Source organism: Vulpes lagopus, chromosome 1, assembly GCF_018345385.1.
Source record: "Vulpes lagopus strain Blue_001 chromosome 1, ASM1834538v1, whole genome shotgun sequence".
Taxonomy (NCBI): Eukaryota; Metazoa; Chordata; class Mammalia; order Carnivora; family Canidae; genus Vulpes; species Vulpes lagopus.
In genome coordinates, this window is record NC_054824.1 from 74,427,290 (window position 1) to 74,454,111 (window position 26,822).

Sequence of the window (26,822 nt, forward strand, 5' to 3'; positions counted from 1 at the left end):
AAGAAATGCTCGAGGAATAATGGAGATATGTCAAAAGGACAGAATACCTAGTTTAAAAGTGTTCACACTGGCTAAATTGAGCAATAATTTGAGGTTATACTGTACTGAGTAAACTTTGAAATCATGAGTCTTTACTAATGAAAAAAATAGAATTAGTTGGAGGTTTGATGAGAATGGGGGAAGTGTATATGATTTCAGTGACTTGTCATTTGCAAAGGGAAAAAGTAATTTCACAGAGAATCAAGTGCTAAAAGTTGATAACATTAGTAATGAGACAAATCAGAATTGTAAACTGCCTGCTAGAGTGCAGTGGGGAGAACATAACATCTCTTCCATGATTCCTGCCAGATTTGCATAACCAGAATCTAATCATGTAGAAACATCAGACAAACCTAAAGTGCGAGACAGTCTACAGAATAATTGACCTGTAATCTTCAATAGTATCAAGATTACAAAGCCAAGGGAAGACTGAGGAACTGCTGTGTCTGAAGGAAACTAAAGAGATATGACAACTAAATGCTCATATGCTCAGATATGACAACTCATGGTTTCAAACTAGGCCCTTCTGGGCAGTCTGGGTGGCTCAGCAGTTTAGCACTGCCTTCAGCCTGGGGTATGATCCTGGAGACCCAGGATCGAGTCCCACGTCGGGCTCCCTGCATGGAGCCTGCTTCTCCCTCTGCCTGTGTCTCTGCATCTCTCTGTCTCTCATGAATAAATAAATAAAATCTTTAAAAAAAAATAGACCCCTTTGAGGCACAGCGCATTCATCATTGGGGAAACTTTAGCGGGGTGTGGGCATTAGATGTATTAATGTTACTTTCTTATTTTGATGGCTTTGTTAATATAAGAAAATTTCCATTATTTATAGGAAATACACACCGAAGTATTCAAGGGTGATGAGACATCAAGGTAGCAAGTTACTCTCAAAATGTATTACTTTTAAAAAGCAGGGAATTAAGAAAGATTTGAGAATGACAGATAAAGTAGGCAAAGAGTATTCAACATACATGCAGAAGTCTCATAGGAAAAAACTAAAAGCATATAGGACAAATACTAACAATGTAAAAACAAAACCTTCCTAAAATTAAAAAAAAAAAACTGTATATCAAAAAGACATTCTATATACCTAAGATGATAACCAGCACTGAGAAATATTCTCATAAAATTATTGGAATTACAAGAAAAATACACACATCCTGCTCTCCAACCTCCAGCAAGCTCCTCAGCCTCTCTGCTCTTCCTTTTCTGCTGAGTTCCAATCCCTGGGATGCCTTCCATCTCCCTTCTCCCAGGACTGGTCTGTCTTATTCCATCTGTTCAGGACAGCAATGAAACTGAAAACAAATTGGGAACAACCCAAAAATTGTAAGGCAGCTTTCAATTTCTATCACTCATTTTTAACTTCACAAATAAATAATAAAGATCTCAAAATAAAAAAAAATAAAAATTTCAGTGGAATTCCAGGCCAAAGATAAAAAAAAAAAAAATGCTCTTTAAAGGAAAGAAAATGAGATAGTTATTAGAATTTCATCAGCAATGGCTTATAGGAAACAGTGGGAGTCAACAAACTCAAAGAATCAAAGAAAGAAATTGAATAGAATAGACTCACATATAAAGGCTGAAGTCAAATGTGTAAACAACTGATATTCAGTGATATTGTTCATATAAACACTCTCTGAGAAGAAAATAAATTTCAGACACCCAGAATGATAGAGATACTGATCTCTAAGGACTAGTGCTAGCAATTAATTAATATAGTTGTAAGGAAGAGAGTATATGATATGAAAAGACTGTATGCTCTGATAGTTTGGATAAAAGTACAATTATCAGAAAATGGGAAAAATTTGGAGATGCTATGAAAATAACATAAGCTTTCTAATTACTTTAAAGTTTTAACTGGATATAAAAGGATAATTCAGTTTAGCTCTGAGAGATTGCTCATGGTGAAGGGGGCAAAAGCTAAACAAAAGGTTACCATTAGAAGAATAAACTTCCCTAATTTTATATTTATGTATTTACTTTTGAAAGTGTATAAAATTTATTTAAATCTGTTTTATGAAATATCTGAATATTTTACAAGAACAAAATATTAATGTTTGAAATTATTTAATACATTTATAAAATGTATATAATTCCTTGTTTTAGGAATTTAATGTATTTTTAAATTTAGGAAGGCTTCTCCTTTTGTATTTGTGTAAACAAGTGAAATAGACTGCATAGCAAGAGTATGTTCTAGTTACTATTCTTTCGTAACTTTTCCAAAGGTTAGTGTATTAAAACAGTAGCCATGTTATGGATTCTGTAGATGAGGAATTCACAGTTTTGTCTGGTTGGTCTTTGTGGCATAGACTGATGTCACTTAATGGGATTCAGCTACTGGATGAGGGTCCAAAATGGGTTTACTCCTTTTGTCTCGAGCCTCGGTGATAACTGGCTAGAAATTTGGGCTCAGAACACCATCATGGGACCTCTGCAGCATGGTGCTATGAAGGTTCTCAGACTTTTTCCATATTATCTGTCTTCCCCCAGATCAAGCATCCCTAAAGAAACAGGCAAAAGTTTTATGGCCTTTTCTAATCTAATTTTGAGAGTCACATTTAATCATTTCTACCATATTCGTTTACTTGTGAGTCATAAGGCCACCCCAAATTCAAGGAGAGGGTGATTAGACTGCACCCTCTTGATGGGGGAATGTCAAGGCCACATAGTACAAGAACATGTGGGATACAAGCACATATCTTTGGAGAATAGAACTGAGATCAAACAACTTCAGTCATATCAAAAGTTATCTTAATTCTTCAAAGGAAACAATTTTCAAATTTACTGATAAACCAGAATCTGACTCTTTACCATATTTTGTTGTAAGTAAAAGATAATGGTTAAATGCAGAAGAACTATACAGCTATTAAAAAAGAGTGAGAGGCATCTATATATGCTACTATATACAGTGTCCTTACTATTAGTAAGACTACTGCTATACTTAGTGTTAAGTAAAATAAGCATATTGGAAGAAATGTGTAGGTTACTGTTTAAGAAAGGAGCCGTATGTGTATGTATGTGTGAATAAGAAATGTATATATAATTACATATTACACATATTAAGTGTGTGTAAATATATTTGCATATACATGTGTATCTGCTTCTGTTACTTAAAATGGAAGAAAAAAACTTTTCTTTTTCTTTTTCTTTTTTTTTTTAGAAGGAGACAGAGAGACAGAGGGTTTGGAGGGCCAGAGGGAGAAAGAATCTTAAGGAGACTCCATGTTCAGCAGAGATCTCAGTGCAGGGTTTGATCTCATAACCCGGAGATCATGACATGAGCCAAAATCAAGAGTTGAATTCCCAGCCAGCTGAGCCACCCAGGCACCCCTAGAAGAATAAACCTTTCTGTAAATGTCTATATATAATGAAGACAGAGTAGGGTAGGAGAGAACTAGAAGCTAAACTTCTTTAATATCTTTGTTTTACAGATATGACCTTGGAGCTATTTTACCTGCCTATTAAAAACAATGAAAAACTTAAAAAGCAACCCCTAGAAATTGAAGGTGGAAATAAATAAGAACAATGAACATAAACATATATCCAGTTTGCAACAGTAATACCTAGGGAGAAGAGTAATTTAGCCATTAAGCTATATATATATATATATCTCCCTACTGGACCATGCTCTAAATAAGATAATAAGTAGGGAAAGTAAATAGCTGTTTTCAATAATGATGTCATGATCTTAGTTGTGATTTTAAGGCTGCTGTGAGTGTAATATTGGATAAAATGAAGTCACCGTGCAGTACTCTGTTATTCCTAGTGTCTTGGGAACTAGGATAATTCTTATGCAATAAAGCACATACAGATATAAGAGAGAATAGACTAAGTGTTAATTAGAAGAACCAGTATAAATAAGGGCACCTGGCTGGCTCAGGCAGAGGAGCATGCGACTCTTGATCCCAGGGTTGTCAGTTCAAGCTCCACCTTGGGTATAGAAATTACTTAAATAAATAAAACTTTAAAAAAAGAAGAACTAGTATAAACTAGTTCAGAGTTCACTTTATATTTTTATCTATATCTCCATTCATCAATCTGTCTATATCTTAGCTGTGTCTACACAAACCAAAGTTTGCCATGAATTGTTAATTGTTGAATTATAATGGATACATTATACAGTCTACTAACGTTTATATTTTAATTTCTACTATATTTTTAAAGGATGATAAAATAGCATTTTGTTACATATTAATGTGAGCTTTTAAATGTTTTTGAGTTTTTGATGAATTGTTGATTCAGTTAATCTTAGTATCCACAAAACAAACTTGATGACTATGATGAAAGGAAGAATAACTCCACAGTAATCATACTTATTCTTACTCCCAAGCAAGGTATTTGCTCTTGCTATAAAACCAGTTTTACAAGAAAATCTCATGAGATCTAGCCAAATTTCTAGAAAATAATTTGCTTATTATAAGTAGAGAAGAAGATATAAGAGTGTTAACTGTGTAATTGCAATATATTTGAAAAAGTGTTTAAGGTTTTATTAATAGACTTAGTAGTTTTTATTATGATGTAGTTTAAAATAGTTCATCTTCCAAATCATACTTGTTTTTACATAAAAACAATCCTAAAATGTCTATTCAAATTACTTTGTGTCTTATTTTGGCATTTTGAAAATTTATAAATTATAAAATGAGTTGAAGTAAATTTAATTTTTTAATTTTTACGGTATGTTTTTGCTATATTCTTGACTATACACAAATTCTGTTTAAGCACATAGAAGTAATGATTTCCTCAAGGGGAAAAAGGCAGTAAACAAAGCATTGGTTATAAAACATTATAGAATTGTTCTTTTTAAGTATAAAAATTAAAATAAATAATGAGTTTTAATTTTTTAAAGTTACAGTTAAATAGACAGTAATACGAGATTGATATTAGTATTTGATGAATGAAAGTTGTCTTTTAATTGATTAAATGTGATAAGAACTTTAAAATAGCATATGAGAAAATTCTAATTCAGCCAATTCTAACTTACAGTACATTCAGAAAATTGTTAATTTTTTTTTTGAAATTTGCATTTTGGCCAAAATCTTATGCAGGTTACTCTTTTAAGGCTCTAACCACATTTAATCAAATATAAGATAACTAACATATTTAATACTTTATTTTCAAGTAACTTATTTTTTAGATTGTAAATATAAATTTTTTTTCCCCATCTAGAATACAGTCGTTTTGAAGCCAAAATACATGACTTACGGGAGCAGATGATGAATAGTAGCATTAGTTCAGGATCAGGTTCTCTTCGAACTAGCCAGAAGCGATCCCTCTATGTCAGGTAAATTTTTTTACTTCTAACTATGACAATCCTTATTTATGCATGCAAGAAATCCTTCACATCTTTTACTATGACTGAGTTAGTTTTAATATAGAAAAATACATTGCAGGGGCTCCTGACTACACTCCATTGCACTGGCTCAGTCACTGGAGCATGCCACCCTTGATCTTGGGGTTGTGAGTTTGAACCCCGTGATGGATGTAGAGATTGTTTAAAAATAAATTTTTTAAAAAAAAGTATATTGCATACCAAGGAAACATTATTTTATGATTCATTTCCTATATGTGTATTTCAAGAGTTGGAATGTTATTATTATTGTATTAATGAAAGTTCTACAACCCCTTGAATAATAGTTAGTGACTATACTGTAGTTTGGTATGTCATAACATCCAATACTTACTTTTACTTACATTCTTTATAATGTTCTCTGAGTAATTATGATTAGATTTCTATGGCAATTTCCATAATAGCAGAGAGAGCCTATGTAAATAATAGTTTAAAATGTGAATAGCCTCAGTAAATGACACAGATTCAGGAAATTTCTGCATGTATTTTTTTTTTAAGTACTTGGGAGAAGACAAGCATGTTATTTTTCTATAATAGATTAATGTGATGGCATAAATCTAATAATAGTAAACAGATACCATTAGTATATAAACTGTTCTTTTTTATTTCACTGGCTAATAGGACTTAATACAGATGACCTCCTTGTATTCTGTTTACTTTTTTTTTTTAGCTGAGCTTTTATTCAGTTCTTTATTATGCCATTATTTTAACTTTAGCTGATGACTACAGGTAATCTGTACCATTCTTCATTATTTTTTCATTCCTTCTGATCCTATTGGGGAACATTTCCTTGTATGTTTTATTTATTCTTCTGATTGGATGTGTTTCATAAAATAGACACATATCCCATATATGTTTGTATATGTGTATAAAAATATCTCTACAAACAAGCATGTACTGTGTATTTATTTACATATGACATTATATTGACATTGTCTCAAATAATACTATTCTGTGATACATAATAAAAGGAAACTTTTTTCACTTTCTTCACTTGTTCTTTTCCTGCCCCTTTCATTCCTTCTGCCCTAGCAATGTTCTGGGAATCCTCAGTGTATCAGATCTTTCTCTCCTTCCACCAATTCTTGCAATATTTATTAAATTCTTCTGTTCCAGAGTCCTTAAAATATTTTATGTGATTTTGATATCCACAGAAAAAGGAAAAACTTTTTTTTTTTTTTTCATTTTCTTCTTGTCGGTATTTTCTAATCTTAGTATAATTGGGTGTTGCCTTTAATAAGTGATTCATTAAAAACTTATAAAGCCATAAAAATCAAAACATTAGGTTGTATTTGTTTTAGGTACATTTAATGAATCATCTTTCCTTTTTGTTTTTTTCCTTTTTGTTATTTTTAAAGAAGTAAATATTTTTGCAAATTATATATTATCAAAAAACTTAATGAAAATAGCTGTCACCTCCCAAGAATCCCCAATTTCATTTTCTAAAAATAATCATCCTCCATTTTCTTAGCATACCCCCTTGCTTTCCCTCCACGTTTCTAAATGTGCATATATTGCTGCTTTCAGTTTACCAATTTTGGACATTACAGACTTAATTGCCATAGTACATAACTTTCTCTTTCCATTCTGCCTCTTCCTCTATCACTCAAGCATATAGTACCATCATTGTTAATAAAATTAATAGCATTTAGAGTCATGTGACTGTGTAGTATCTGCATTACTCAAGTAGTATATTATGACCATGCTTCCTTTCTTTTGAAACTTTTCCTTTTTCCTGGGCATAATAATTGTGTTATTTGCTTAATTGTCCATGTACTTATTACTGAGTATCTTTGTTTATCTTAAAGTAGACTGTATAGTTTTTCACATGATGAAACCTGTGGTTGCACATATGATCTTATGACTTCAGATTTTTTCCTTTTTTTTTTTTTTTTTTTTTTTTTGAGAGAAAGAAAGAGGAGATGTGTGTGTGAGCCCCAGGCAGCAGGGAGGGGCAGAGGATGAGAGAGAGAATCTTAAGCAGGTTCCCTGCCCACATGTAACTCAATATGGGGCTTAATCTCACAAAAGAAATCTCCCCATGAAATCAGAAGTGGGATGCTTAACCAATTGAACCACCCAGGCACCCCAATTTTTTCCATCTTTCTGCTCCAGTCTGGACTGGTTACTCTATAGACTTGCTGTATAGGTCTCACATGGGACTTGTCTTTGCCACTGTTGTATTCCTTTTAGCTCTCTGCTGGGTCCGTCTTTTTTTAGATGCTAAATTTTCTTTCTCAGTTTACTTTATTTTACCAGAGCACATTCTCTAATAAAGTCTTGAGGAAAGGATGTGGGGGGGGGGGGGATACTTTTTTGAATCTTAGCATGTCTGAAAATGACTTTAATTTGCTTTCTCTTTGATAAGAATTTGGGGTATGGAGGAGGGCCTGATAACCTATTTTATTTTCTGAGAGCCCCATGTTATTTAACCCTTTTTTTTGTCATCCTCTTTATTTCAAGGGCACAATATCTTCTCATGTTTCTCTAATATTTTCTATATTTTCTTCTGCTTCTCTAGTTCTCTGTTTTCTCTGTATTTCTTTTTTCTAGTTTACTTGTTTTCTTGTTTTTTTATATGTGAGGCAATCTTTAAATATTTAGTGATCCTTATGACTAGAGAATGAAGCTATTGGATTTAACTAAAAAATAATTATGTTTGTTTACTGCCCTCTCCCACCCCAGGTCATTCTTTTCTTTGGGATCATTAAATATCTCTAGAAAAGAATACTTAATCCCTTACCTACAGGATAAACCAGGTTGCTAGAATTCCAGTCTTCAGTGTGCAGATTTCTTTTTAATCTGTTTTTAGCCTAGCACCTTTCCCCTCCCCACCAGTTCCAGAGTATAGAGCTGCTCAAATTCAATTTCTTTAGAAACTAAATCTCATCTTCTATGGATTTAGGAACAGGAGAAGGAATCTGGAAGGTGTAAGTGCTATATGAAGTGTTTCTACCAGTTCTTCTGTTTTCACTGCTGTAACTTATCTCTGCCTACCTGGATTCTGTACATTTCTACTTCCTGAGCATTTCTAGGGTTTTAGGGAGTAAATCTTATTTCAATATCCCTCTCTTCAGACACCCCATTTAAGCTTCCTCTAATCTTCGACAATAAATAGGTCTACGATCCAGCAGTAACACTACTAGGTATTTATTTACCCAAAGAATACATAAATACTAGCTTTGTAGCAGCATTATCTACATTAGCAAATTAGGGACACAGCCTAAATGTCCATCAACAAATGAATAGATAATGAAGTTATGGAGTCTGTGTGTGTGTGTAATGGAATATTACTCAGCCATAAAAAATGAAATCCTCACTTTTTGCAACAACATGGATGGAGCTAGAGGGAATTACATTAAGCAAAATAAGTTAGAGAAACAAATGCCATATGATTTCACTCATATATGGAATTCAAGAAAGAAAGCAAATGAATGTGGGCCAGGGAGCTGGGGAGGCAAACCAGGAAGCAGACTCTTAACTATAGAGAACAAACTGATGGTTACCATAGGGGAGAAGGTGGTGGGTGGAAGGATAGGTTAAATAGATGATGGGGATTAAGGAGTGCACTTGTGATGAGTACAGGTGTTGTATGGAAGTGTTGAATCATCTTATTGTACACCTAAAACTAATATTACATTGTGTATTAACTAACTGGAATTTAAATAAAAACTTCAAAAAAAAAGACACTTTTAAAAAGTTGGTTAACACAAAAAGGAATATGATTTGTATCCTAATTTTTAGTTGCCAAAGTAGAACCAAAAAATGAATAAATTATTATCATAAATGTAATTGCTGGGCTTCTTTCCTTGAGAGAACTACTTTGGATAAGAATTTAAGCATTAATTGATTAAGCATTAATCAAGTAATAGAACACTTTTTATCAAATTTTTAAAGATTAACATTTTGCAAAGTTTTTCCAAAATATTTGGCAGCAGTTAAAGTCATCTGTGGTTAGTTTTTATCATTGTTATTGACTCTGAAAATTCTATTGATGCTAGCTTTGTGAACAAATGCAAGGAATAATTAACTGACAAAATAATCACTCTGTTAATCCAGTCTTATAGTCTGCAACTAATGAATCCAGTCTCAGGGAGTTTATTTTCCCCAGTGTGTATAGCCAAAATAAAGAAAAGAGTACCTCTTAATATTTACTTTTTGTTTATTAATTTAGAGTAACTCTCTAGATTTGTTTCATTTTAGAATTCAATATGGCTTGCCATTATTATACTAAAAACATTTTTTTTTAATTTCTCATTCAATATTGGGAGAAATAAGGTAGTATACCTAATTTTAAAAACCTACCATAAGTCAGTTTGGGTATTTCTCTTTTGTCTGTCTTTCTGTATATAGTGCAAATTCTTGAGCTTGGCATTATTTTGTATACCATAGTATGTTGTTTATTTACCTGGATTATATACACTTTGAGAATCTTAGCTTAACTAAGATTCTTAATATTAACTTAATATTAATATTAACTAACTTAATATTGGTAATATGATAAATTATCATGGGGGCGGCACCTGGGTGGCGCAGTCAGTTGAGCATCCAACTTTTGATTTCAGCTCAGGGGGATCCCTGGGTGGCGCAGCGGTTTGGCGCCTGCCTTTGGCCCAGGGCGCGATCCTGGAGACCCGGGATCGAATCCCACATCGGGCTCCCGGTGCATGGAGCCTGCTTCTCCCTCTGCCTGTGTCTCTGCCTCTCTCTCTCTCTCTCTCTCTCTCTCTCTCTGTGACTATCATAAATAAATAATAAAAAAAAAATTTGATTTCAGCTCAGGTCATGATCTCAGGATCATGAGATGGATTAACTTGTTGGGCTCTGAGCCCAGTGAAGAGTCTGCTTACTTTAAGATTCTCTCCTTCTGCCCCTCCCCTCACACATACACTTACTCTCTCACTCTCTCTAAAATATAAATAAAACTTTAAAACAAACAACCAGCAAAATAATCATGCACTTTTTTCTTCTTAATCTCTATAGAGCCCTTTTTGATTATGACAAGACTAAAGACAGTGGCCTTCCCAGTCAGGGATTGAACTTCAAATTTGGAGATATCCTCCATGTTATTAATGCTTCTGATGATGAATGGTGGCAAGCCAGGCAGGTTACACCAGATGGGGAGAGTGATGAAGTTGGGGTAATTCCCAGTAAACGCAGGTAAGTAGAAGTCTATTACAGTCTTACCACTTGAAAGTACGGCAACATAAAATAATTGTTGATTTTTTTTTTCAATACTTTTACTGAGGTGGTAATTTTATGCTTGGTTTTCCATATTATGTTTCACAGTCATTTAATTTTGTTCACCTTATATGTAACCAGTGATATAACCAAAGAATATAATGCCCCCAAAGAGAAATTTCTTTAGAGCTCCTACTAGTTGCTCAGAACAAAATAAATATATTTAAGTAACTTTGCCATGTATTTGTACTGTTGGTATAGAGATTTGAAAGCCTCTTTACTTTTTCCATATAGTTGGTAATGAAACGTACTAAACTTTCCGGATTTTTGGTTGTGTGAATTGCCTCCTTTAGACTTAAAAATTGAAAATGTAAATCAAAATTTTTAGAACTATCTGGTAATTTGCTTCACATCTCTTTTTTCTTAGGAAGTATTGGTGCATTCACTGGTCTTTCCTCTTCGCTTTTAACCATTTATTATAGTGATTCATTCTTACTGTCTACTGGCAAAGTGGTAATAAGTAGATATAGTCTTGGAACAGGATGCTCCCAGCATAAAGAACCCTCTCTAGATCTATGAAATGCTGCTGAATGTCCCTACTTTTGTAGGAAAGGTGTTAAAACGTCAGTTCATAATTCTCCCCTAATAGCTTGTGAGATCGGATTCATGCAAATCATTGCCTGAAAGTCTTAAGTTTTAAGATAGCAAAAATCATTAATGAGACATTAATGTTTACTCTAGCTAATTAATTCACTTCAAGTCAAGCTTGTGATGTAATACCTAAGAGTCTATAATTGAGAAGTATGCCAAATCATATACCTATTTAAAGACCTCTACTAATATATATTTGTATAACGTTTATAGAATTTGAAGAGTAGGAATATTAAAGTATTACTAAGGTTCGTAGTTGTGGTTTTGGGATTTATGACTGTTCTTGGCTAGATCCATATATTTAGCAAGATCCAACTATTTGGCTAGATCATACATTTGGTGGCAACTCCTCTTTTAGCAATGCAGCCCTCAGCATAACTTTTTTCCTAGAATAGAACCTAGTCTGCTTAAAATTCAGAAATGCTTCCTCTGCCTCTGTGCCTTGTTGAGTCAGTAAAAACCTCACATCTTAAATATCAAAATCAGAGTTCCTAAAAATTGTCTTATCCTTTGGCACCTCCTATCTTGCATAGGCTTTATATGTGCCTGTAACAAATGAAAAATACATTGACTTTGGTGGAAAGAGAGTCTTTTCATTTTGTATAAAACTTCTATAAAGTTGGGTTTTTAAGTCAGAAGTGATGTAAGAGACTTAAGACCTTTAAGACCTAAGTTTCCAAATTCCTAAATTACATTATAGAATATAATTTTTCTTCCATAAACTACAATATGAAACCACAACTAATGATGCCATTTCATTCTTGAATGTATTCAAAATTTGTATTTTCTTAAGTAGAACTATCTCTTTATTAGACCCCTTTACTTCTAATAATAGCACAAGGAATTGTAGTCATAACAATTCTTAGCTTTTATTCAGGAACAGTATTTACAAATTGACACAATTTATGTCAGCTATTTAGTGAACAAGATACTGATGAGAAAACAAAGCCATTTTGAGTTGTAAACATTTACTCACTAAATAATAGTTTTGCAGTGCCCTCAGTAAATGCCTAGGCAAAATTACAAATTAGTTATTCATGTCGTGGACGTTCTAGTCCTGTCATGGATTGTTCTAGGATAGTAAAAACAAGTTTAAAATCCACAACTGCTAAGGTTCTTCTGTACCCACAGTAAAACTGTATCACTAGATAATAAAGGAAATGAATTTATTCGTAGACTATTTTGGTAAGTTTTTTTGCTATATACTAACATAATTGCTATGTTGAAATTTAGGATTTATAAAAAGCTTAATTTACGTGAAATTTTACAAGGTTCATATTGATAATACAATCTACATGAGACATTTGTTTTCATGTAGTTTTGTTGGCTTGCTTATTTTGAGTAGTTAGCTCTTTAACAAAGTTCAAAATTCAGAAGATATAAACTCTATATAGACTTCCTCCTAACCATGTACTCCTGGCATCCTTTTCATTTTTAGAGGATAATGAAGGTTACCAGGTCTTGTATATCCTTTGAAAAAGATATTTTAAAGCTCTTTAAAATTCTTTTTGTGGTACTATAACTGGTTACTTTATGTATTTATACAAATCTATCACTGGAGTTAAATTTAAATTTTGCTTTTCCAATTTTTAATTACAAATTTCAGAGCTACAGAAAAATAAGTACAAGAGGAAGAGTAGTACAGGGAACACTCACATATCCTTCATCTACTTTCACCAGTTGTTAACATTTTGCCCTGTTTGCTTTCTCCCTCTATGCTTAATTTTTAGCATATTTGGATGCCCCATGCTAAGCTAATATTTAAACAAATCAAACAAAATCTAGAAAATTGCTAAATTCAGAAGTTGGTTCTTCATAATTTCAGTATAATTACGAAATTTGAGTGCATTTATAAATACACATGTACAGTATTTTGATATAAGTGGTTTTGTTTCATAATGAGCCCTGTATTTCATTTTCAGAAATTATAATTAATTTTGGGATGCAAACTTAGATTACTTCTGAAGATTTTAGAATATAAAAATGCCACATACTAAAGTATCAGTTCTGACGATTTCTAGTTAGACGCTTAGATATTTTGACATACTTTAAAAACAGCATTTTATACTTTGACAGAGTTGAGAAGAAAGAACGAGCCCGGTTAAAAACAGTGAAATTTAATTCTAAAACAAGAGGAGATAAAGGGGTGAGTATATGAAATGTCTTTTTTCTAGATATTAATAATTGAGGATAATAGGCTTTTTCATAATTCTTGCCAGAACTACACTATTAAAATCAGAAGGATTTTGCTATAAGAGTTAACTATCAACAGCTCTTGCCATGATGCTTTGTATTAGTAGATGCTAAAGTTAAGTAATATATTAAATTAAAGCACTCATTTTACATACCTTTCCAGATTATTGAAACTTATTTGATATATTCTTAACAACATGCTTTGATGAGGTTATTTTTACAAGTGAAACAAATTTGGCCTTCATTCAGATGTCCAGTTAGAAACTTGGATTAATCATAACTAATTTAATAATGTATCTTCTAAGAAAATATGCCCCCAAATATTATTAACTAGGTCATAATACAAGTTTTAATTTCCCCTCTTCATGCCTAATACAATTTATTAAGAGAAATCCATGCTTTAAATATTTGAATCAATATGAATTTTTATTCTGAAGGAATAAAGAAAGGGACAGTCAGGGACTTTATAGACGTCAGTAAATACTTCTAAATTCTTTCATATATAATTTTAAACGTGTTTTTGTCTTCATTTTTAAGTTCTGCTTGAATCTAATAGATGCCAGTAGGTGAAAGAGATATTACAGGCTTTGTCCTGTACTATGATGGTGTTACTACAATACAATATTGTAGTAATAAGCTTGAAGAAATAAGACCATATGAACACATATATTGTCTTGAAATACTATTCATAGGAGTGTTTTATGTTTGTTTTTTTTTATCTAAAGCAAAAGTTTTATACATTTTTTGGTCATATTTCAAATGAATGTGGAAAGTTAACTCAGCAAATTAATTAACCCTATCATCTGTACTTCTCTGATAGCACTAAGGACTCAAACGCTTAAAATTTAAGAAAAGAACTATCCTTCATCAAAGAAATCTAAGTGAATTGTATAATGTATTCAGTTATTTTAGAAATGACAATTTCCTTTAAAATTGCAGCTTTCAGAAAATAAATTACGTAGTGTTATCTGAAGCAATATTTTTTTTTCAGTTTTTTTTTTTTTTTAAACTTTTATTTATTTATGATAGTCACAGAGAGAGAGAGAGAGAGGCAGAGACGCAGGCGGAGGAAGAAGCAGGCTCCATGCACCGGGAGCCTGATGTGGGATTCGATCCTGGGTCTCCAGGATCGCGCCCCAGGCCAAAGGCAGGCGCCAAACCGCTGCGCCACCCAGGGATCCCCTGAAGCAATATTTAAAATAGAAATTTGGGAGAGGAAAAAATCCTGAGTAAATGCTTAGGATTTGAAAAATATATAGTAGTTTTTGTGGTTGTTTATATATGTCTTTAAAAATAACTTAGTAAAATACATGGTCAATGTATTGAAAAAGAGGTTGCATGTTGTAACTTTTCTTTCATACTGTAAGAAGTTAACTGAATTAACGACATATTTAAATCTTAGTCTTGTTTGTTGACTGTAACCAAGCTTATACACAGTCACTGTGTCCTAACACAGCACCAGAAGGATGCATGATATTGAGTGGGGTAAAAATACGCTTGCCATTGATGCAGAACTGCATTTCTTTTGTACTACCATTTCCCATTCTGAGTTCCTCTTCTCCTTTCCTTACATGGTGGTTTATGGACTTATTTCCACTGCAGACTTAATAACATTTCAGTTTCTCGTTAACATTTTTAACATTCATTTAGCTATTTTGACATCATCACATATAGAAATTATATATTTAATATATATCATGAATTTGACATTTTATTTTTATATTTATTACACTAGCTCTCTTGCAATATAGCATTAATAACAATAAGTAAATAGAGTATTTTTGTATTGAAAATGTAGAGAATCCAGGGGTAGTATGTTTCTTCAGTTTTGTGTTTTCTCTACACATATTTGTCTTCTTTGCTTTGTGTTTTCACTTTTAATACATTCTTCACCTGGAAGACATTAAATGTAATACAATTAATTCTTTTCTTAACTAACAAGCATTTCTTTATTTCCTGTATTATGATATCTTTATGATATCTCATTTTGGCTAACTGCAAAGATATCAAAAATCAAAACATTTTAAACTTCATGTTTCTTTTGGTTGTTTGCTGTGAAACTGACTCTGACCACTATATATGCAGTAGGAGGGATAAATACCTTTATTAAAAACATCAGTTTTATTCAATACCATAAAAATTATGACTAAATTCAGTAATGATTTTCATGAACAAGAAGACTAAATTAGATTACCATAAATATTTCTCTGTGGAAACTTGTTTTCTTCTATTTCTCTTTTCTAAAATTTGGATTGAAGCAGAGTTTTATTTAAATAATGCTACTTGACAATTATAATTAATTATAAGTCCAAATTTTTTGACAGTATTTTTCTCATCAGCTTAATTTTTAACCTCTGCTTAGCATTATCAGAGCCTTCAAATTTTAGGATTGAAATCAAGACAATCTGTTGGACTAATGAACTATGAATTTATTAATCCTGAATTATTAATTTGAAAAGGTAAAAATAAAAGTTTAATCTTGTTTTTGTGTTAAGATTCCTACCAAAATAAGTCCTTTCAAGTAATAGAATTTGAGAAAAAATTGCCTTTCTCTACCTCACCACCTTAATCCCCTGGCATCATGTGCTTCAAAATACAGGCATGCCAAAACATACTTCCTGGTGAGGATATACTTCAGAATAATGATAGCATCTTATGACATGGATTAAACTCAAGAAAAGTCAGAACAAGATTTCTGTCTTTTATATTGTCCCTACTTCAAAAAGTAATAATCCCTACTGTCATTGGTAGGTCAGACCATTTCCTTTGAGACAGGGATGTCGTGACAGAAATTACAAAAGAAGTTATTCCTCTTTAATGACATCACCTTTATGCAACATGGTTTTAAATCTCTAAAGGCACAAATGGGACATTGAAGGAGGGCAAAAATCTGTTTCCAACATCTATGCAGTAAGAGACATCAAATCAGCTATGTAACTCCTCCATAGCAGTTCTATATAAACTATTAGAATTTTTTTTTAACTATTAGAATCTTAATTGCCTTTTTGGCTTTTATAAGCATCTAACTTTTTATTCCCTGTTCAGGATATGGTGCCAATAACTAAACTGGTTCTAGTTTATTTATATATACTTTAAAAAATAAATATAGTAGAGCTTAAAAACCAATAAATCAGTTAGGATGGCATTCAAGCTGGCCAGGAGAGCTCTGACTCTTTCTTAGATAGCATCGATAAATCTTTTTGCTGGATTCTGTGTGCTTGATGGACCCCTCTTAGTTTTCTTATTTTCTGATTCGTACCATAGGCATTTCATTATCTTTTTTCTCTTCCAAAAAAAATAAGATTGGTTAATTGTTTTTAAATATTCAGAACTAACAACTTTCTCAATTGTTTTGGTTTTCTTTTTTAATAGTGGCTTTTTGTTAGTTCGTTGAGGCCACACAAAAGGGGAGGGAGGGAATATGCTCAAGCCAGAGGAAACGAAGATTGTTACCTACTGCATAAAAAAATACTTGAATAGCTAGAGTAACAATTTAAAATAACTTGCTATAGAGCACCTCACACCTGGGAATCTTCAAGAAGAATATGGATTGATAAGAACAGATGTTAACTGGTTTGTACTATATAGTAACTATTTTGAGTTACTTACACTTCCCTTTTTTATCAAGTAGCACTTACTCCTTATTTCTAGGTATTACTGAATTACACTGTGAATTTTTCAATATTTTCAGTGGAGAAACGTTAGAATTAGAGGAGTTAATACAAAATTAGAAATTCACTTTGTGATTAAAGTAAAAATCATATACAAACTGCACACTGTGGTCACAAGAGTCAGCTTCCACAGAGCTGCTAGGCTGGGCCTTTGTACACACAGATAGTAGACATCCCTTTGTTTTGCCCCTCCTTCTCTTCTTCAGCAGTCATTCAATGACAAGCGTAAAAAGAACCTCTTTTCCCGAAAATTCCCCTTCTACAAGAACAAGGACCAGAGTGAGCAGGAAACAAGTGATGCTGACCGTAAGTATGTGGATCCAGTGGTCAACTGAAAATAAATGTAGAGGGACCTACTGCCCTGCAGTTGGTTGTTACCATGGAGACAGTTTCAAGAGCTGCAACAGGTTACTAATTGTCTTAACCAGGATCAACTTAACAGACATAAATTAATTTGTATGCCAATCTGAATTTTTGTGACACCTTAGGAATTCTTGATTTAAAGTAAACAGTAATTTTTCAAGTTATGTGTTTAAAATAGAATTATTTGATGTAAAGGTTCTTAGAAGAAACACTTAGTGTAACCTCTGTATTTTAGAGGAAAACTATGGATACCTGAGAAGCTACTTACTGATTTCTAAGTATAGCATTGACAATCTTAACAATAGATCTCCTGGAATCATTCCATTTTATCCTATGTCTTCACTATATGTAGACAACATGAATTTTACTTTTAAAATAGCATAATAATAGGAAACTCAAATTTTGCTTCTCTACCCTAAATCAGCCTCTAAGCTAGAACTTTCATTTCTTTAGTACCTTACATTCAGCTGCTAGCTTATTGCAAACTTTCAGAAATCTACAAAAATGCTCTAAAATATGTGCACCTGTAATGGTCTTGGAACTGTCTCTTATTGTAGCACCAATTTTATGCATTACTGACAACTATTTTCTTTGATTATCTTTTTATTGCTTGCTCTCTGGGAACTACTCTCTACAGGAGATCCCTGACGACATGGGATCAAAAGGCCTGAGTAAGTGATCAAAATACTCCCAAGTTATTTTTTAACCTCCATCTACAGACCTACCTTTTTCAGATACATTTTGGGATTCATGGTAGTGCCTTTCTGGCATGAGGAGGTATATGATTTAGATTGCTTTTAGACTTTTCATGTTAATAACGTGCTTGGGATTTTTATTTCTATACTACATACCTTTTGTTTTTCTAATGCTCCATTTTTCACATGTCCTTTGAAAAACTCATAATTACATTTTCCTTTTTGTAATTTTTACGGCAATTACTTTTGCTGGGGATTTTTTTTTTAAATAAAAGACTTTTTTAAGCTTTTTAAAATAGTACTACCTGCCCTCCTCATTATTAGAATGTAGAAAATAATCTTGCAGTTTTATGTCCCCAGGGTTTTTTTTTTTGTTGTTAAAACAAGTTAAAATCACTTTGTGTCTATGTTAGAAAAGCATTGCTGTAATGTGAAACTATAAAATGCAATGAATCTTTAGTTAATAGAGAAAAATTGTGGGCCTCAAATTCAAATAGCAGTCAATATAGGGAGGTAGAAATTGTAAATCTCTTTTTCAAGGAGGTTGTAAGTTAGGGAAAGAATTATAAGAAATATTATCCCTTGTTTTTCCTTTAGCCAAGATGTCAGAGGTTTGGGGTTTTGTTTTGTTTTTGTTCATTTTTTAACTGGTACTTAATCTATCAGATAAAACTTGGTAGAGTCATATATAGGAGTCATTCAGCAAATGAAGTGACTGGATGAAACAAGTCATTATTAGCAAACAAAATTTTAAATTTAGGTGTTCTCAAATTGATTATATATAAAAAAAAGTTTACTGAATATTACTAAGTTATTTTAGGTGACAGTGACTCATAGAAGTAATCTCTTAGGCTAAAGATCTTTCCTATTTCCTAGGTAGTTCCTTCCATTTGGATTAGTAAGAATTTTGAAAACTTACTTTTGTAATCCACTGGTCATTAAAGATATAACCAATATTGGGGCACTTCGGTGACTCAGTTGCTTAAGTACGCAACTCTTGATTTTAACTTGGGTCTTGTTTTTGGGGTTGTAAGTTCAGGCCCCACATTGGGTTCCGTGTCCAGCATGTAAAAACAAACAAATGATATCACCAATATCTTTTAACTTTCTAAGATCTACATTAATAAATGTTATATGGCATAGAAGGTTTTTTTCCTTGATTTATGCTAACTTTATACTGGAATTTTAATCTAAGATATAGGTATTTTTATTCCTTAGCACTTAAAGGTTTGTATTAGATTGAAGGCAGTATGCTTTATATGTAATTATTTCTGTAAAGACACACTTGGTTATTTTTGCCTATGCTTTTTTGGGAATTTGGCAAGAACCACAAATTTACTATCTTTGGGGAAATAATCAGTTAAAATCTTTAAAACTGGAAAATATTTCCATAGATTCTTAATGCTATAGAATTTACTTTGAGAATGTATTTTAGAGGTAGTATGAATCAGCATAAGGACCCACAGATTTTTATTATTTGCTGAATCATTTGAGACCTGTGGGAAATTCATTGGAAAGGAACTAAATGAAGAATTTATTTACCTTATTGATATTGTTATGATGGATAATTACACCTTGACCACATCTTATTTGCATCTCTCATTTTGACAATTAGAACTGATTATCAGATAATATCCTTTAGAAAAGGATTTAATTTTCTGGACACAGTCTTAAGATCCCTTAAATGATGGGTTTTGTGCTTCATCTCATAGGAACTAAGACATTTATTCACCTGGTAACTTGATGATCAAATCAAGATTTAATTTGGAAGATACTGAGGGAGACAGGAAAATATCAGCAAAAATTTTAAACCTGGATTAAACAGATGACTGGTAGTTGACAGGGTGCCCATTATTATACAAGGGAAAATGCTGGGTAAGGGTGGTCAGGGACATTATTTGTAGCCTCAGTAATCTATATTCTAAAGTTCCAGTTACAAGAAATAAACTAAGCAGAATCCTGTGAGATTTTAATATAAAGAAATAAATGTGAGTTCTATAGGTATTCATCAAGCTTTATTGGAACAGGACTTATGAAGGGACTAAGAACAAGTCATAAATTATTTCAGAGAAACAAACCCGATGATGAAATGGAATAACACTGAATATCAAGAAAAATGTATGTCTATATGTAATTTCATATAACTTGTGAAAAAATAGGGTATTTAATTGAAGAGGAGAGAAACGAAAATGATACCCTAGAGCACTTATCATAGACATGAACTCCATGATTCTACAAAAAAGAGAGCTAAATGAATCATTGATTTGCCTTGTTAAGAGTAGAGGAAACAATGAGAAAATTTGCGTTTCTGATCCTAATTTTGACTAACAGACCTAAGTAGAATATGGTGGAAATCTGAGAGAATGCAAGTAAATCATCATAGCTTGTGAAAAGCTAGAAATAGAAACATGTGCAGCTTGTATGTCTTAGGAAGGCAACTTTGAAAAAGATCAAAAGGAAAAATGTAAGATTCCTTTAACAGAGACTAAAAGGAAATAAGGAGGGGGCTAGATAGGGTGCTTAGAGGTAAGATCATATATACAGTTTTAGATGAGATTTGTACTTTACAAGCTCAATTTTTATAGCTTTCCATTTTGTAGAACACCTCAAAAATTCTGTCAGACATGTAGGAAAGAAATACGTATTGGGAAGCCTTTCTTTTCATCTCAGAGACTTCTAGAAGCAAAGTTATGTGAGCTCTTAGATGCCCAAACCAGACTTATTTTTATTTGTATAAAGAGTAAGAGTAGTAGTATTGCTTGAGATTGGTGATGTGTAGGTAGTAGTTAAGGAGAGCAAAGAGAAAAGACATGATACATTCTCAGGAAGGAGTGTCTGATTAGAAGTGAGACTTGGTTAGAGAAATTTGAAATGGTTGTGGTCATGCAACATCATAAACAAAATCAAAATTAAAACTTGAAGAATATACCATGTATGCCAAAGGGATAATATCTTTACACTATGAATTTCTAACAGATCAATAGGAAACAGACTAATTCTTCATTTGATAATTGAACAAAGGCTATAAGAAGAATGCTCAAAAGATAACAAATGAAATGAGTGTATAAAAATGCTTAATGTCCCCAGTAATCAATAAACAAAATGATAGTTTCTATCCATTATCTTGACAAACATTCTTTTAAAGGAGAACTCAGTGGTAGAGTTGTATGGAATGACTAGTTTTAATATATTACAATTATGCATATCTTGGAAAGTACATCTTTTGACCTACTAATTCCTCTTCAAGGAATTATCCTAAGGATGTAACCAGAGATAGGGATTAAGGTTAATATATCAGGAAATTTATTTTAATCTTATTCAGAAATTACAGTCAAAAAAATTTTTGAAACCATCCTAAAATGTCTTACATTTGAGAAGTTATTAATGAATTATTTATCCATATTTTATCATACAACTTTGAAAATCATATTAAAACATGACATGGCGGGCTCCCGGTGCATGGAGCCTGCTTCTCCCTCTGCCTGTGTCTCTGCCTCTCTCTCTCTCTGTGTGTGACTATCATAAATAAATAAATATTAAAAAAAGAAAAAAAAAAAAAAAAGAAGGGATCCCTGGGTGGCGCAGCGGTTTGGCGCCTGCCTTTGGCCCAGGGCGCGATCCTGGAGACCCGGGATCGAATCCCACGTCGGGCTCCCGGTGCATGGAGCCTGCTTCTCCCTCTGCCTGTGTCTCTGCCTCTCTCTCTCTGTGTGTGACTATCATAAATAAATAAATATTAAAAAAAGAAAAAAATAAAATAAAACATGACATGGTTTTAAATGCTCATATATAAATGAAAAAATACAAAACTACGTATATTATCTCAGATTTATAAATAAACATATATTTAGGGCTATTTTGAATAATGCTTATTTGAACATTCTTGTATTATGTCTTTTGGTCAACATATATATGCCTTTCTGTTGGGGAAATACTGGGAAATTGCTAGGTCATGCATACATACATCTGTTGAGCTTTAGTGTAGGTACTGCTAAATAATTTTCCACAGTGATTGTACCAATTTCGCCCCCCGCGGTAGTACCAATTTTGCCACCCCCAGCCCTTACGAGTTCCAGTTGCTACGTTTCTTTTCTGTATTTGGCATATCTCTTTATTTTTTCATTTTAGCCATTCTGATGGATGGTAAAGATAGCCATTTTGGCTTCTTTTTGCATTTCCCTGATAAGTAATTATAGGGGGAAATTACAGGAAAAACTTGCACACCTTTTTATATGTTTATTGGATATTTGAATATCTTTTTTGATGAAGTTTCTTTAAAAATGTATTTTTAATTATCAAGGAAAAAAAGCATTTTACCTTTCTAATAAACTCCCAAGCCGTGATGATGAAGGGCCATGCTTTGAACAGCAGAATTTTATTATAGAGTTGCATGAAAAGGTGCTTGAAAGAACTTGAAGAATTTGATTTCATAGCAACTATTAGTATTTTTAGAGAACTTGAAATGAGTAGAAGACGGAAAAGAGATTTGTAGTAACTAACTTTTTACTATATAACATAGCCAAATATATTCGATAGTAGAAGAATAGTAAAATAAACCCTATTGAGTATTCAGTTGTCAACTCAGAATTTTGTTAATTTTGTTTCTTCTATACTCCCACTTTACCTTCCCCCTTTGCTCACTCCATTGCAGTAACAAATGTTTCTCTCTTTTACATATTAGAGATTGTAGAGTATAATACTAATCCTACTATAAATTTAAGAATTTTGTGTGTCGTTCCTACTTCAGGGAATGAACTTTAAGGAAATGGACAACAGATAAAAAGCTGTATAAATGAAGACATTCCTAATAATTACTGATGTTTGTGGAAAATAAACCAAACTAAAATGTCTGAGTAATAAGTAAATTATGATTTATCAGTTCAATAGAGCATTATACAACAATTTCAGATGATTGTTTTAAAATACATGTGATAACATGGGAAGAAATTTTTAAATATAAACTTTTAAAAAACATTTTACATGTGCCTGTCATGTTATACAATCATGACTTTTAATGTCCCTGCTGTATTTAAAATATACATAATCATAATTAAGAAAGTTACATCCTTAACCTGAAACTAAGACAACATCTTATGTCAACTATACTGCAATTTTTAGAAAGCGAGAAAGAAAATTATATCTTGTTTTAACAGGTTAGAATAGCAGACTTATTTTTCACTATGACAGCAATTCAGGAACTATTACCTTCATTTGAAATCTTTAAATTCTACCACTCTCAGAACTTTTCAGTAGTGCATCTTGATTTTAGGAGATTCTGTGGGTGGTATGATACAGCAGATATTTCTCCTCAAGCTGTTTCCTTATCCTTTAAAATTTTTTTCCCTGCCTCATGTAAGAAATGTAAATTTCTCTTTCTCCTATGGAAAATTTTGTTTCTTAGTTTTTATAAATAATTTTTTTATACTCAATGGAAGATACTTAATGAGAGAACATTCAAGATTACATTTATATGGGAAGAGTACCTGATATTTACCAAACAATCAAGTTATAAAATGGGGTTGCTTTCAAGGAGATGCCAAGCAATTTACAAGTAAATGTATTTGCTTAATTTTTTTGTTTTGCAAAGCAGCCATTGCCAGTTTCATCAAAACAGAGTTTCTCAGAAATACTAGTCTGTTTTAAAATACAATCCCACCTTCTATAATTACCTTCCATTTGACTTTTTTTGAAGTATATGAATCTATGACATCTAAAATGTGTTATCCGTATGATCTCAAAAACAAGGATTTCATTTCAGGAACAAGAAAGAAGCTGAACTTAAAAAGCAAAATAAGATCACTTATTTTTTAAGATATCCCTTCATTAAAATGGGTATCTGCTCAAATATAACTTGTCTCTTGTCGGTCATTACTGTTTCGTAAATTAAATGGTGTCAACTGCATTTTCTCTTTTTGGGTTCTGTGTCTACATTTGGACTAATTTAGGATCACTTTGCCCTCTTTGTTGTTATATTTCTACTGGATATTTGTCATAGATTTTGTTCATAAACTGTGTTGTACATAAATGGAGCATTGTCCTTAATCACGGGTTTTTTTCCTTCCTAATTCCTATTTATTTGGGGGAAAAAACTTTTCAAAGAAAATCAGAAATGCTTTTTAAAAATTCTTTGAGTATGTGTGATTTATATCTCAACATTTGTAATGTCGCCTTGTGTTTATCTTGGTAATTTGCTTTTTTAAACTCATGACACTGTTTTCTTTATTTTTTCCATTGTCCTCCAATTTCAGAGCATATAACTTCTAATGCCAGCGATAGTGAAAGTAGTTACCGTAAGTGTTTTAAGTTACTTGTTCTTTTGTAATCAGAAGTAATATATATCCTTTGGGAGGTTTTTGTCTTAGTGATACATTCAAAAAACTGAACATTAGATGTTTAATATTTTAAAATCAGGGAAAGCCAAGTAATATCTATACTTGAAAAATAAAGTCATACTATATGTACAAAAGTTAATTTCCAAAATTTTAATAAAACTCTAAAATCCTTTTTACAAGCAGTGCTATTTGTGTACATAGTACACGTGTGTGTGTATCTTTTACAAGAAAATATCTAGTTAAATGAGAGATAAACTTGTATTTTTGCCATTTTCTTTAGTAATTGTTTTTAATTTGAGAATTAAAGTGTTTTCCGGTAGTGCTAAATTATAGTTAGCTTTATTTCCTTTTTTATTCTTTGTCACCAGTATTGATCTAGATCAAGTTCTTGTTTATTACCAGCTTCTAGTGAACCTAAAAGATGAAGGAAAAATCTTCCAACAGTTGCTCAAACAATAATACTGATATCTTTTTTGGTATTCTATGTTACATTCTTGTATATAATATTATTAAGTGAACTATACAAGCATGTGAAGTTTTTTTAACAGGTTTGGGCATGGGAGGAGGGGGGAAATACATGAATATTATCAGTTGTGGTACCTTAAAAATTAAAATTGCTTTTCTAACTTTTTTTTTTTACTGCTGTCTAATATGAAAGTAATCTTGATTACAGATGAGTATGGCTGCTCAAAAGGTCTACCCTGTTAACATCAGTCTGATATTTTTCATGTTGACAATATATACTTTTAACCTTTATTTGATTGGTAGTAATTTTTTGCGTTATAGTTACATAATTTTGGTTTTTTGGTATGGGAATGTGATTTATTAGTGTTATATTAATATATAATTAGAATTCACCACAGAGTAGTTGAGTAGCTTTCCAGACTAAAAAAAAAAAAGAAAGGTAATGAAAGTATATATTGTCTGTCTCATCATTTGCATGAATTATTAGGTGTGGAATTTCATATTGCATGTTTCTGCTAATATGTAAACCATGTTTTACATACAATATTTTTTCAAGCAACTTGTAAATATATATTTTATATATTATGATAAAACAGTAAAACACACTTTTAAGACAGGAAAGAACACTTTTAAAACAGTAAAATACACTTTTAAAGCCAGTATATACATTTAAAAGATCTACAGCTGCATATATATGATATAAACCAAAGCCAAATTTAGTGAAAAATTTGCTGTGGAAGCTCAATAATCAAGGAGAAAATCCTCAAATATGTTATCCAACATTGTTTTCATTGAACCACTTGAAGTAAAAGTCCTTCCTAGTTTGTTTTCTGTATGTGTGTGTGTGTGTTGAGAATTAGAATTTTTAACTCTTTGAGTTCCTTTTACTGAGTCCAGATACAATTTGTAAAGTTTTTTATTGAGTATATTCTTAAGCTCTAAACCTTTAGTTTAATCTTAGAGGACTTAATTTCTAAAGTGCTTTTAAATCAAAGCAAAATCTATTTTATTTCATTTACTATCTTATGTGATTCGTAGTTGGAGTTGAAAGGATTTAATTTTATCCAAAAGGTTTGGTTGTTGTTGATGTTTTTGAAGATCTAATTGGCCTTATTGAGAAATTCATGAATTGTGAGCATCCCATTCTAGAAGAAAGGAATGCTTTTATCTAAAGCTTTTTAAAACCCATTTTAAATGTTATTTTTTAATTGAATAAATGAATTATTAGAACAATTAGTAAAGTTTTTTCATCAGTGAAATAGTAACAATAGTTTTACCTTTACATTAAAATTTCTTATTATAAGATAGCTGTAATTACAAAAATATGTATATATATCCTACTTAAATATTATATCTGGTGGGATCAAAACAGCAGCATATTCTTAATAGCAGTAAATTACATAAATACACACTTATGTAGAACTGTTCCTTAAAGTATTAATCTTTAAGAGATTTAATAGTTCTTAGCTTCTAAATAAAAAAGTAGTATCACGTACATGACATCACAAATGACGGTTTAAATGGATCTAATTAGAATTTAAAAGAATAACAGAAAAGCAGTTGTTAAACAACAGTTATATTTTGTTTTTACATTTATCAAATTTATGACTTCATAATTTACCACTTCCTTCTTTAACTTAATCTTGCCACAAATAATTTATAAAGTATCTTTTCCACATTTTTGCTATTTTCTCAGGAAAGTCCTAGTAATTTATATGTTACATATGAAGAAATAAATTAGCATTAGTTATCTTAATAGACTTTCTCATCTGTATTTTAAACTAATAGGTGGTCAAGAAGAATATGTCTTATCTTATGAGCCAGTGAATCAACAAGAAGGTTTGTGAAGCCTTTTGATGTTTTATAATCTAGAAAAATACGC

General features: G+C 31.9%; 1 protein-coding gene across 15 annotated transcripts in view; it reads left to right on the top strand.

The window, feature by feature from the left end:
- DLG1 (discs large MAGUK scaffold protein 1) overlaps positions 1-26,822 on the top strand; it is a 232,396-nt gene that overhangs the window by 188,974 nt on the left and 16,600 nt on the right. For 7 of the 15 annotated variants that reach the window (XM_041748422.1, XM_041748253.1, XM_041748514.1 and 4 more), the window contains 6 exons: positions 5,209-5,323; positions 10,373-10,549; positions 13,298-13,367; positions 17,292-17,391; positions 24,392-24,433; positions 26,729-26,779. In XM_041748422.1, coding sequence (XP_041604356.1) covers positions 5,209-5,323; positions 10,373-10,549; positions 13,298-13,367; positions 17,292-17,391; positions 24,392-24,433; positions 26,729-26,779 — 555 coding nt within the window. Of the gene's footprint in view, positions 1-5,208; positions 5,324-10,372; positions 10,550-13,297; positions 13,368-17,291; positions 17,392-18,085; positions 18,120-24,391; positions 24,434-25,133; positions 25,170-26,728; positions 26,780-26,822 lie in introns of all 15 variants that reach the window. The other 8 variants (XM_041748609.1, XM_041748864.1, XM_041749110.1 and 5 more) reach the window with 3 other exon arrangements.